The sequence below is a fragment of the Echeneis naucrates genome, chromosome 21, assembly GCF_900963305.1.
Source record: "Echeneis naucrates chromosome 21, fEcheNa1.1, whole genome shotgun sequence".
Classification (NCBI taxonomy): domain Eukaryota; kingdom Metazoa; phylum Chordata; class Actinopteri; order Carangiformes; family Echeneidae; genus Echeneis; species Echeneis naucrates.
Window position 1 is genome coordinate 16,304,319 of NC_042531.1, and position 14,430 is coordinate 16,318,748.

Here is a 14,430-nt window from a genome sequence, read left to right on the forward strand (position 1 = left end):
ATGGATTTCGTTACTCAGGTAGCCAGAGGCACAACTCCATGTGAATGCCATGATCGTACGTTTGTATGTGGACCCGTTTGCTATCAACTTACTTACTATCAACTACTACAACATAAAACGTTTAGGTGTGTGTACTCCACCACGTTGGGCTGAAAACAGTAAGTGAACGGATCCGTCGTTTAGCCGTGTTTCCCTCCAGCCACACTTACCGTGTGGGACCATGAACGGCGCATCACCTCTGCGCTCCAGCAGAACTTCAGGAATTGGAGCGCTGCTCCTTTAAGAAAGTGACAGCAACAAGCGGCGGAGGAGCTGGTCAGGATCTGGCCAGGAGCGGACGGCAGTGAAGGCATCTCCAAACTTTTCCAACACACAGTGACGCGCTCTAATTCACTCGTTCACTGCTCCTCAAGTTTGCCCCATCTTATTTCTAATATTAAAACAAGCTCGACGTCGCCGTAGTTTGTGTGTCGGTGGCGAAGCGGATGCTACTGACCGCTTGAGGGAAGAAAAAGGAAATTTGCGAGAGAGAAAACTTGTGGAATGATGCCCGAGCGACTCCATCCCTCCCTCCAAAGTTCAGCTAAGGTGGCTAACGTTAGCTAGCGAGGCACTCAGCTCGGTGACTGTGTGTGAAAGTTTTCATGTACGTGTTGTCTGCTGGTAGAGAGCAGCTGGAACAGATCACCTGTTGTGGTGGAGGAAGGCGTCAGGATACGTTATCCTGTGGCAATGTGAACGCTTTCTTACTTGGCTCGCTGTCTTAGCCGGGCCAGGTTACATTATCAGGCTAATGACTCTGAGCTAACTGGAGCTAGCAGACAGACAGACAGACACACACACACACAGAGCTCTCCTCTGTCAGGTCAACTTAACAACCTTTAGCTAACTCTGTGTGAGAAATGACAACACGCACACTTCCCGTTTACCACACAAAGCCACTGTGACAGTGAAAGACTGAGGTGCTTTACCGAAACGTACACACCCCTGCCATCGGCTAGGGCTGTTTACTTTGGACATGGCGAGGACAGACACTGATAGTCTTATAGGAAGGTTAATTATGACAAGCCGACAATCTGTGTCATTTATTAAGACATTGTATGGAGTTGTGTTAAACTGATTTTATGTTTTTTTTCCGTTTCTGATTCCCCTAACCACTTATTACACTTTTTTTTTTATTTAATCTTTCCTGGTTGGTCTCCTGGTCTCATCATCAAGACTTTCCGGGGGGCATTCTACAGTTTGGAGCCTTCCTGCGTCATTATCACCATTGTTCCTCACTAACAACCTACTGGTCCTCATCTTGGATGAAGTGGACAGTGCTATAATGAAGGTGACAGTGACTTTTGGGCAGACTGGTGTGGTGGTGCCCTGCAAGGAGGGTTGGACCGTGAGGGACCTCATCCAGCAAGCCACGCAGCGATACAGAAAACTTCTTGAACAGGTACGACTCACAACCGGGCATGTTTGAAAGCTGTGACATACAACTGCATGTTTTGTTGCAGTTGCTCCAAATCCAGGGAAAGGTATTTATTATTATAATTTCAACCGACCACCCTTTGCACAATATATAAATTAGTTAGAAAGACGTACAAAGTAATATGCTTGGGTACTCAAATATTCTTTTTTTTCCTTTCTAAAAGTCATTTGAGGACATCTCTAAATTAACTCACCTTGTACACATCACCCCTACACAGTAATTACAATGGATCATTTCTTCATGTAATTGCTTTTCATTTGTAAAACTTTCTGTAGCAGTAATTGCAGTTGTGGAATAACACTTCATTGACATTGATACCAGTGTGCCCAAAAACGTGTTGAAAAGCATGAATACATTGTATTCTATCCCTTTTTAAGTCTTCCTGACCTTTGAACCACCAGTTAGCTACATTTTATAAATTGTAAGAAGTACTTTTGTAATATTTTGTAAAGATTTTCACAAACTCCTGAAAGACTTAGGAAAGACAAAAGATAACTTTTCATGAAAGAGGGTTTTCATAATATTTGAGGTTTTCCCTGAAGTCATAAAAGAGTAATCAAATGCTCTGTCATTTTTATATCATGAAAGGACCATATGATTTTCACATCCTAAAGTCTTGGGAAATTAGATGAAGCCAGGAGGTCCAGTTCTCCATAATTTCTGCATAAAAAATTAAAAGCATGTCTGATATGAATTGTGATGGTCCAGACAGTAGCAGGCATGGCTCTTTTCCACTTTAGTTGTGAGTGTAAAATGCAAATGTTCCCTTCTTGTGATTCCTTTATGACTGCTGTTGATTCCCTGCCTTGCTCTTAGGACAGGAACCCTGTGACCCCCATCAGACGACCAAATCTTCTCAGTGACTTGCTTCATATTGGCTCTATTATTCAAAGAGCACGCCAGTCATATAGATAGATGGCCTCAGTTGTGATTGTGAGAGAGATGTTTAAGCTGTGTGTGTATGTTTTGGTTTATGTGAGACAGACATCAAGACAGTGCTTGGAGATGCACTCATTATTTCCATCCTTCTCTCTTCCTTTGTCTTGCTAACTTTTTCACTTCTTAATCTCCTTTCATCTGCCTGCACCCCTCCCAACTCAAAGGTTTCCTCTCCCTTATTATCCTTTTTCTTTCACTAGTACATCTCCTCCTCACCTCTGTCATAACTTTCCACATAGCAGGAACCCTCACCTTTGTCATTTGAACTCTTCTTCCTCTTTTGACTAGTTCCTCACACACCTTCTGTTCCTTCTTTGTGAGACTTGTTTTGCCTCTGTCCTCTTCTAAACTAACACCACAGACAGCTTGGTACAAGCAGAAACAATGTCGTGATTTAGGTTAATAATTAGAATTGAAAGATAGACCAGCTGGTTTGCTGTATTCTTCTCATGGGCTCAGTTTTGGTGATGCCATCTTATCAGAATGTCAACTTTTAGCAAGTGTTTGTCATGTACTCTCAACTCTGTTTGTTACCTTGTGATTTGAATAACGTGGATACTGTGGGACTATATGACATCTAACTCTAACTCTAACTCTAATGAATTGCCTTCAGAATCACAAGTGATATTTATATTTCACAACCACACAAATATTACACCAATGAATTTACAGTTTACAACATCAGTGTGAGCAAAAGATTCACACCCAATGGATAACACTAATGAAGTTCTTAATTTCGGTCATAACAATTTTATGCACAATGATATAAGACCAAACCAACTTCTTTCGCTCTGATTAATTTTGGTCTTTGACAACGTGCTCACATAACCCACACAGTGCAAGGGAAGTGAGGAGCTTGCAATGAAAATTAAAAACAAGAGGCACTTGGTGGTGTTTTGGCATATAAAAGTGAGAGCAGGCTGCAAAATGGAAGCTACTGAGAGTGATAATGGTGATGAGGAAAGAAAAGGAACAGTCAGGAGAAAACGACAAAATGTCTGAAGTTTGTGATCATTATAAATTGAAGAGCAAAGATAACACTGTGGTTTGTGTATGTTGCAAGATTGAGCTGGCTTGCTACAATAGTGCAGGGCAAGCTTCAGTTCTGAGAGAGAGAGAGACATTTTAATAGGTGTAGCCTTTTCTCATGAATACATTGGTTTAAAGCACTCAGAACAAAAATGTGTAAAACTATGTATGCATGGGCTCTTGTTCCAAGTTCCTCTTTATTTGTTTTTGCCTCCCAAATGCCACAACACATGACTAGAAGGTGACATTAAAGGCCTATATTATGCCTGAGCTGTGAATGTTGAAACTTGTAGTACTGAAAGTGAATTTCCTCAACTTAAAAGGCTGTGTTTGTCTTTTTTCTGTTTAATTTATTTATTGTCTGCCTTACTTTTGACTAAACAACTAACAACTAAACTAAACAAATCTCATCTAAGTCAATTTTGTGGTTGTTCACAGTGCAAGTTCAAACAGACAATGAGCAACTACCGTTTTACTTTTGATAGCAAACATTGTAATAATTACATTCATTCATTCACCTTCAACTGCTTCAAACCTTTTATCTGATTACTCGATGGAATTTTTGATGGAATACTCATTACTAAAATATTTGGGTGCTACAGCCCTAACTGAACTATTATCAGGATTGCATTTTAAGTTTAATAGATAATAAAAAGGAAAAGCTCATATTCCATTACAGTGTACTCCAATCTTACACAAATGCAGTGACATTTAGGTGTTGTTAATGTTCACTGAGCGATGGAGTTCCAGTGTTTTCCTGCAGCTGTGAAGTGTGTAAAGGTGCACCTCCCTGCTCTATTGATTAGGTCTCTCAGTGTCTATATACTTTGTTTCCTGTCTGCGTGAATGAAATGCCTTGTTAAGCACATGCAAACTGTGTGTGCTGGTCTGCTCTCCCACAGCTCTTCTTCTTTATCTTTCCCTTGCTCTCTGTTTTGTTTCTCTCTTCCCACAGCTTTGTCAGCATTTCCCAATCTTTCCTTTTCTCTGACATTCCTATATTTTATTTTTTGTGGGTGTTTGTATTTTCAGTTTTTTTTTTAAGCATTAATTGCTCTTTCCATTTCTTGATAATTTTGCCTCGTTAGTCCTCTGCTTTGTTGTTCTTTTAAAGAGTCTTCCTTCTGTTTGTGTTCCTTCTTGTTCCTTCCTCCTCTCCTTAATTGCCTCATCTCATCCAAACTTCTTCTATTATATTTGTATTTTTTTTGCTTGTGTAATTATAGCTGTTAGTGTGTTCCAAGATTAGAAAACCAGGATATGTGTCAGATAGGTTTATGTTATAGAGCTGTCCAATATCTCATCTGACAAGGCAGATCAAGTCTTGAAATTGTCTCAGAGACAGTTCACTTTCTGTCTGTCTACCCCCCCAGCCAACATATGCTTTATCCTACTTAGTGAGTATGCTGCTTGTATTAAAAGCATTTTATTATCTTGCGTGTTCCAGCATGCAACCGCTGTAGCTAACTAACAGTAGCTGTCCCTTTTATCAGCTGCTTTGTGAGTTCCCACACCGGTGCTTAGGAGGAGCCCACACTGAAAATAGGCATTAAAGCTACATTTTGGTTGGCTTGAATTAAGTTTGCCATCTTTGAGGGTTCGTCTTGAATTAGGTTTTAGAGAGGATTTGTTTAAAAATTCAGATGCATTGTTTTTTTTTTTCTCAGTCTATTTATTACCATATCTATGTTTTTTGTGTTACGCAGTGAGGCTCCAAAGGAGCAATAGACAAATGGGAATATTTTAATATGTACAATACACTACATCTGTGTCATACTAATGCAAGGAAAAGTCTGTTCTAAGGATTCTGTGGACTCTGAGCTTGTGCAAAGCTCTTCTCTGTGAAAGTTTCATTTTCACGTCATTAAATACTAAATAGTCTTTCACAAATATAATCTTGGCCTTTCTTTGGACAGAGCTCTGACTGATGCTAAGCTGAAAACGTAATGTTGAATTTTGCTAAAGCACATAGTATACAGTTCACATATGATATTTAAGGGTCTTAACAATTGAAAATATACCTGCTACACACTGTGGATGATATGCACTTACTAAATAGGAACGGCAAAATAATTGTACTTTCATAGCCAGCATTTTAGTATTCTCAGTGGAGGAAAGCTGGTAAAGTGAAACGTTAGCTCTTGGACTAGTTAGTGTCCAGTCACTCATCTAATGTAACAGTATTAGTTCTCTGAGGTACTCTGTGAAGTGGGTGACAATAAATCCAAGTGAACTATGATCTGTAATTACTTCTTTGAAATGGCAATGGGAAAGTTATAATATAGAGCCGTTACTCCTGACTGATATAAAGCATGGAGCACAAGTTGTTGTTGGGTGAAAAAGAATGGAAATGGTAATAAGAGAAAACATAATGTAGTCATAGATGGCATGCGAATAGAGATGCAACAGGGAGGAATTAAAGAAGGCCATGACGGAATCAGAACAAACATGCTGAATTCAAAAAGGTAAAAGGCTTGAAGAGCTGGTGAAGAGGAAGAGCCAATGGGGTGGGTGGGTTGCGTGTTTTTTTTTTTTTTTTTCGTGGGGAGTTGTTAGGAAGTCATCAGTTTGTTCACAGACTTCTTAATTACCTTTTGGTAAACAGACAAGTGTGTCGTCATGTGTTTAAGGATGCTTGTGTGACTTCAGGGTTGGTCTCCAGTAAGATGAAGGCTGTATATCTGCTATATCACTTTTTAAAATGCAAGTACCCTTTAAGTGCAAGTATATTTTTCTGCATGTCAAAAGACAATACCAATATTTTGCAAAGCCTTATCTTGTGATGCTCACGTGCTATGTACAGTATGCCTCTGTACACTTGCACAATTGTCAGGTAGATGTATTTGAAAGGGTTCCTGCCTATGTGGGTGTGTTCCTTAGTTTCATTAGCCAGGGGAGGAATGCTGATGTGGCCGAACAAGCTGATAAAATCGTAAAAGAATTCTGGCCCTGTGCCAAACCACAGGCAATTATTCCTGAGAGGAAGGGAGGGGAAAGGAGGGGTCGCGTGCTGCCTTCTCTGCAGGACTTTGTTGATCTAGTCTGAACACTTATCCTATTCTGTTCCCTTCTTTCCTGTTCATTTCAGATATGCTCTGTTCTAGTCTTATTCGTATTTTCCCATCTATTCTTTTCCAAGTTAGAAGCGCTGTAATTGCACACACTTAGCAAAACTAGACAGTGGCTTGACCTTGCCATTTAGCTAATTATTAATGCAAGAGATTGAAAGTGATAGTGTGCAGATCAGCCTGGAAGATGAATTCTAAAATTTGTACATTTTAGAATTGAATGTGCCATGTTAGTCGTGAAAAAAGGATGCTTGCCAGACAGTGTTAAGAAATTATGGCATGATTTGCAGGTAAGGTGCTAATTAAAATAAGATTTTCAACCATCAGATTAACCAAACCACGGAGACTAAATGGATGAAAAATTTGATTCTGCCCATCTGAAATGTTGCTGTGGGGTCAAAGGTCAATGTAACTCAGATTTTGTTCTTTTTACACAGAATTGAATGCAGCATCAGAACTCACTGTCTCAACAAAATGGAGGGGCTCCAGAAATTCTATTTGATAATTTCAGACCCCTCAGTTTTGGCCCAGCTCCAAAAATGTAGAAATTTTTATCTAGTGGTACTAATGCAAATTGTCTTAGATTGAACCTGATGTGGTGCTCAGTTTTAAGTGTATTGAACAGATGCCTGTCACATTTTGTGTAGACAGCATGAGCTCCAGGGCATGCTTTAAATCAACCCTTGATCAGTGTTTTGTGGAGTGGCTAAAATATTTTCTTTGTGCTGCCTTCAGTTTTTTTGACAGCAGAATACATAACAAATGCTTGTGTCAGCTGACAGACTTAAAAAACTGGCTGTGGGAGAGTTGGGGAGCTATATGCATACCTAACAACATGAATTAAGCTGCATAGTGTATGAACTCGTTTGTAGATCATGTCCTGAAAGTAAAATACCTAAAATTTAAGCTTATCTGTCGTAGTATCAAGTACTGCATTAAGCGCTAAGCCCCTGATTTTCAGATTAGATCAGTCTGTTTACAACTCTTATCATCAGCCCTACAAAATCTAAATGTCCTTCTAGATTAAACTCCCAGATATAAAGGTACAAGGTTTCTATAGCTCCCACAAATATAACATATTCATGCACTCCCATGAATATCAGATGTGATGACTTTTTTCACTGCTCTTATCACTCTAACTCTCTATCCCGTTGTCGTCTTAGCTCACAGCTGTATGGCTTGCCTACTGTCAGAAGAGATCATAGGGTGCTTTTGACCTACAAACAACAGCTGGTCATCAAAAGAATGAGGCTGCTCGATGTTGTTGTTCTGCTTTTACTACTACTTTCACTGTTTTCTTTAAAAACTTAAGTTAAAGTTTACAGTAAAAAATTTTTGTGTCCAGGTTTACATCTGCAGTGGTCAGTTTTAAAGAGAAAGTATGTTATTAAAAACTAATGTATACAATGCAATGTAATGTTGGAATCAAATAATATTTATATTATTAGTATGAAATAGAAAATGTAAATGATATAATATAGTATCAGTGTGTATAATATAATATTTCCTTAAGTTAAAAATTACAATGGTTCAAATAATCCAATCCTGCCAGTTGGGTGGGTTGAAATAATAATATTTTTTTAAATCATAAATCATCAATGTTAAAGTATTTATTTATTTTTTTTTTATTCATTTTCATCCATGAATTGGGTGCTTGGATTGGATTAATTACTTTGCTTCATAGTTGTTTTTCCATTCACTTATTTGGTATTTAAAATCTCAGAAGTGAAATGTACCCTAAAAATATCTCAGACCTCTTTCTCTCATTGATTTCTCAAATGTCTAGTTTTTTTAAATCAAATACCTAAAAAATATTGATAAATAATTTCAGTGATTATTCTTTAATTTCCATTACAAATAGAGAAAATCACAAAGTGATGAAATAATGTACTCTTCTGACAGCTACAGACAGTGTTCAATTCATAAAGGGGAAACACACCCCTTTGCTCTTGTAATTGTATGGCTAAGAGAGTAATGCAGGGATTAAATACAATCAATGAATTTCTGTCAAAAGTATAACATGGCAGTTTTGCAGAAAATTCATCAAAAGAAAAAAAAAAAAAAGGTTTTGAGTGCTGGATCACTTATATCACTAACGGGGCAAAGCAGGCAAATTGTCCTGAGGTGCCAAGTTTGTTAAGTGGTCTGTGGTAATTAGATCATTTGGTAATTTGTTTGCACCCAAAAAACACAATATTAACTGAAATGAAACCACATTGTATAGTCTGCTGTGTGAACTGCAGGGAGCTGTTCAGCTGCTCATTTCTCCCCCAGAGCACCCTAAGTTTTTAATGTGGACCTCACAACTAAGGTTTTGTTGACATAAAATACATTTTTCTTACTGTAGATGATTAGATTAAAAGTCCAGTGCAAGCAAGTCAAGAAAATGTTACCCATAATTCTTCGTTGTCCTGTTTTCTGTAAAGAATGAAAAGAGTTACTATGTCTTTTTGTCAAGGCATGGTTTGTGAAGTTGTATCTTAAATGGCTTCCTGTTTTTTATTTATTTATTTATTTATTTTTTTTAGGGAAGATGGACTGAGCACTTTGACTGTAAAACCATTATATACAAAAGCCCAAGTGGTAATACCTCTGGATACAAATAAAAAGAATAAAAAAACACTTTGGAACCAAATTTTTACTTCAGGTAATCATAAAAATTTTGTGTGTTGACCCAGAGTTAATAACCCTGCAAGACCCTGATTGGTAGTGCTCACAGAAGGTCAACACTGCAGAAGAGAAAAGGGTACTACGCAGTGCTTTAAAATGGTTGTCATGCATGTGGCCTGGGTTTCAGCCAAACCCGTGTTAAAATAAGTTAAACAATGAATTCCAGCAGGAGGAGAGGAAGAAGAAGACAAAACAGCCACAGTCTTGTTTAACAGTGATGGTTGCAAAACCATTGAAATATGTTGTAAGGAAACAATCATATTTGAAGGTTATTCATGTATCAGCTGATTCCAGATGGTTCTTAAGTGTGACTAATAACACTTAGTGCTTACTGACAGTCTTAACGCACTGACATGTTTATTTTTCTGTTATATCCAGGCCATTAAGAAAAGTTTGAGCAAAAACTAACATAGACATCATAAAAAAGGTTCAAGCGTGAAACCACTCTCATTTAGGTGAATACACTATCATCCCTTTGTTGGACTTTTATAATAGCTGTTTCTTGTGTTGCAGTGAGAATGGACTAAAGACTGACAAGTTGACTCCAACGAAGGGTACAATCAGCTCTGACAGTTATTCTCTTTTTTCCCATTTCACCTACTTTTCATTCTGAGAAATCAAAGCCCAGATGCATATAACTTATCAAACTGAAAGAAAACTATAATTAAATTAAACTTAAAATGATTGGTGCACTGTACTGAAGATCAGTACCCATCACCAATATGGCCTAACTCAGAATCATATATTCTATTACAAGTTACTTGAAGATACCTTGCTGCTTTGGATGCTTTGGATAGTGTTTAACCCAGAGTTAAATATTATATATTTTTACAAAGCACATTCACAAAACTAACATTATGTAAATAGAGGAATAACACATATCTACACTCTGTAAAAACAATTGTTATTGGATATAGACCATTCAAAGCTCAAATTATATTTATATTTACTGTATGTTGTTCAATGTAAATTTCTACACACATATTACTATAAGAAATGTGAGTAAGTAAGCCATACATTGGAAAGATTGCTGCTCTAGAGTTGCTCTTAATTTAGTGTATATCTACCGTGATATCCAGAGACATAGAGTGCTTCGCTCCATCTGACACTCTCCCTGATGGGAGTTTTTGAAAAGCACCTGACCCTGAAAAAGTGATTTAATGGAGCGCCACTCTGAAATGTTTCGACTCATGCCTCTCCTAAGGCTGTGTGTGGTTTTGTATGTGCCTGTGTGTGCAGATGTGTGTGTGTGTGTATTGTTGCAATATGTTGTTCAACAACCAGCTCTATGTAGTCAGCTGTCCAGTGCAGTGTTGATGTCATTAATCACAGACCCAACACAGCAGACAGGGAAAGGGCCAGGTTGGACTTGTAATCTCTACAAGGTAGGTAGGAAAAAATGTGGAAAATGCCTGGATGAAAGAAACAAAAGAGAGAGCAGTCGTGGGGAGGGAAGGGAGACGAACAGTGGGAGCTGCATGAATGGGATGCAAAAATGTGTTATGGTCACCAACACACTGTGCTGTGGCCAAATTGGATGGTGATCACAAAGTGAACACACTTAGTACAGCACTGGTCTTATTTCTGATTGGGAAAATGTTGCAGTATCTTACAATAAATGCTAAGTTACAATGCCCCATATGATTTCTATGTCATCTCAGTTTTTTAAAGATGTACCTTAGCTCACTATAATACTCAGTTGATTTAATAATTATGAATAGTTCCACTGACATCGACTATTTTGAGCATACCAGTAAGGCAGGAGAGTGATCAACTGATCATTGGTCTGTTCACTTAATAAGGTTTTGATCACATGCTTTTTGCCTTATATATGTAGGAAGGAGATTTCCTGGTCCGGACTCACCATGTTGAATACTGTGATGGAGGAATTCTGGACCCCGACGATATTCTTAGTGATCTGGTTGAAGACAAGGACAAAGTAAGAACCTCTTTGGGTCCTTTTAATGTTTTCTGTGTGAACCTGCTTTCAATCTTATAATGTAAAACTAATTGATTTACTTATTTTTTATTTTACCTTCTGCAATAAAAACATTGACACTATTCAAAGGTTTGTTTGGCATCAAACTCACCACAAACAGCCATGTAAAGTTTATCTTCTTAATTAATACCCATGCAGTGGAAATAAAATGTGAGAGGTTTGACTTTAATATTCATTGATTAAAATGGCTTATTTTCCTGAATAACCAACAGTCAGCAGACTATGCAGACAGGCGTGTGACTAAGCAAAAGTGTCCAGACCAGCAGTCCATAAAGAATGGAAACAAATGCCAGGCAGGTCTTGTTCTTTCCACAGATCTGCAAATTGACTGAATTTAAGTCAACCATTTAATCCGATAAATCCTCTCTGATACTTTTTATATAATTCATATAATCCTTTTATTTATACTTATTAATTAGTGCGTGTGTGCGCATGTGCATGTGCGCATGTATATGTGCTTGTAAAAGGGTTTGAGTGGGCATTTTGTGTGTGGCTGTATGTGTGAGTTTGTTCAGACTATACAGTATTGAGCTGCAGTGGCCTATAAGCCACTCCCTTGGATAGAATATTGCTTCACAAGCAAAATTCAAAAAGGGAAATGGTTTTAATTTGCCTGTAGCGTTAGGCAGTGTCATTAGCAATTCACTTTTTCATTTTGCCAGCTCAATCCATATATATAAATCCTATTTCTTCTTGTTTTTCCCCTGAGGAAAATGTCATGTTTCATTCTCTCCTTTGGAAAGTCTTGTGTTTTTTGTTCCCTTTCAAAGATTTTGGCATTATTAGATTGTGATAAATGGCCCAGATGAAGGGCTTTTTAAACCATGGTTTAGGACCTTAAAAGAATCTTGAGCCCTCTCTTGGTGATTCTGCACATTAAAAGAGTATCAACGTGTTTTAATGAGTCCATGTCCTATGGTGAACTGAATTCTTAATTTAGGTCACTGCAAGTGAAAGTGGAGGAAACTACTGGCTAGAAAAAGTGATGTACAGTATACTTCCTGGTCGTTTGCTCACACTGTATGCCTTTAAGGATGAATGAATACTGCACTATGTTGGGAGATTCTCTGAACTAATTAAGAACAAAGTTTCCTTAGTTTCTCTTGGAGCTATAAGAGCCTTTGAGAAGAAACAGTCACTGTCTTTCTTAAGTGGGATTCAAGCCTCAGTTAACATCAAAATAATCTTGCTTTTAATACTCATTTTGATTTTAAGGTTTCATAAGGAAGATATTTATCATTAAATCTCTAGTTACAGTCACAGCTAAATAAAAAAGATAATTTTTATGTTTAATAGTTTGACTAGACCTGACAATGTGAATGGTGGCATCTTTTGAAAAAATGACATAGGACTGTCTTCATTATGAATAAAAACCCCCACATATCATTTTAGAAATATTTAAAGACTTTTTCTTGGCTGAATCTTAATGAGCTCCCAGATGTCTGTCAACTGAGGGGGTTACATGATATATAAGCCTGAGCCCAGGGGCCATATTACTCAGTGACAGGTGCAAAAACAGAGTTAGAAGACCAACACCTAACTTAGGGGGCTTGTTGCCATTTGTGGAGATCCAGCAAGCAGCATGGCCTGTTTCCATAGCTGGCTAGTTGCCACACGTCCTGGAGGATGTGCTAAGACAGAAAAATGTCTTCATTCACTCATGTCCTCTTTCTTTGCCATTGTGTATGAATTCTCAGTGTGCAAGTTTGTCCACTATAAAATATCCACAATGGAACACAAACACTTCCTGCTGACAATACTATATTACAACGCCATATATTTTATAGAATTTGAAAATAAGTTTGCTGATACAATAAATGTATTTATTGCACCTGACAGTTGCAGTGTGATGCTAATTAGGTGATTAACAGTTTGCTCCATAGAGTAATTTATCAATATATTCTTTAGTGGGGGGAATAACTCAAGCATTTTAGGCACAGCCAATATACACCTTTTAAGGTTTTCTACAGCAGTTGGGCCTTATCTGGCACAAAGCCAGATGTGACGTTTGAACAATTTGAACTGCTATGGAGATGAAGTTTTCTTCACATGCCACTGAGGTAGCTATGGCAGGTGCCAATTTTTATATATAGCACATGGTAAGACCTATCAAAGGAAAAATTTATAGTTAGTGTTGAATTATTTCAGGCTTTGATGCCAAGATGCTGAAATGTTCTGAAGAGCTTAGGGGAACTGTAACCACCAGCTGAGATGTTGCACTGCACTTTTATTGTGAACAGGACTAGGGAAGCATTTAGTGAATTGTTGTTGTCGTCATAAAAGTTAGAAGTTTGAAGTTTGTTTGTCAGGCCCGATGCAAAGATCAGATAAGCTTTGGATCATTTGAATGGTCTTTGTGTGGATAAAGCTGGTTTAGCAGGTTTCGGTATCATGGCTGGAGTTGCAGTAAATGCAACTTCATTTGTGTGTTTATGTATTTATTTTTGAAGACCATATATGGACAGGTGTTTTGCATTTTTTCCCCAAATGTATCCTGAAGTCTCTCATCTCATATTACTTAAACAGGACAGAAGTATTTTCTTTTTGATAACATCCTGTAAATTCAGTGAAACTGAACAAAACATACCTTTGGAGCACACAACCAAATATAAATGTACATGCATACCAGAAAATACACATTTTCATACTCCTATCAAATACACAAACCAATTCCACAAAACACACACACATGGTGAGACACACATGGGGAGAAATAAAGTGTACAGAATGATATCCAGCAATACACATATCTGTGCACCAGAGATTGCATATGAAATGAAAGTGTGAAATATTCATTGGATTCTGAGGCAAGGCTCTCATAGTATTACTGAGCTGAGATGAATAAATGGCTTCTAATCCCAGATGAGTGTTTTACTGCAGGCAGACTCAGACTGCCTGGCTTTAGGTTTATAACCACAACCCCCCCCCCCCCCCCCCCATCCCAAAAAAAAAACCAAAACAAAACAGAAGATTTCTGAGGTCTGCTGAAGATGGAGCAGAGGTCAAAAATACAGTTTCATAAATCCATTTCTGAAATATAGTCAAGTGATGCATTTGGGAACAGAGTGCTCAGTTTATGAACGAACATTACTCTCAAAAATCTTAAAAGTATAGCAGCACAACATGATGAAAGATCACTTACTGTCTAGATCCAAAAGTTGCCATTCATTGTACTTCTGGTTCTCCTGTATCAACACATTCATTTTATGAAATAAAATTATTGCATGCCAAGTCACAGCTTTAAT

General features: G+C 37.8%; 1 protein-coding gene across 6 annotated transcripts in view; it reads left to right on the plus strand.

The window, feature by feature from the left end:
* The first annotated feature begins 339 nt into the window (after window positions 1–339).
* LOC115061625 (partitioning defective 3 homolog B-like) overlaps window positions 340–14,430 on the plus strand; it is a 180,095-nt gene continuing 166,004 nt past the window's right edge. For all 6 annotated transcript variants that reach the window (XM_029530049.1, XM_029530048.1, XM_029530045.1 and 3 more), the window contains exons 1-3: window positions 340–588; window positions 1,219–1,444; window positions 11,024–11,125. In XM_029530049.1, coding sequence (XP_029385909.1) covers window positions 1,328–1,444; window positions 11,024–11,125 — 219 coding nt within the window. In that variant the 5' untranslated portion in view covers window positions 340–588; window positions 1,219–1,327. The remainder of the gene's footprint in view (window positions 589–1,218; window positions 1,445–11,023; window positions 11,126–14,430) is intronic.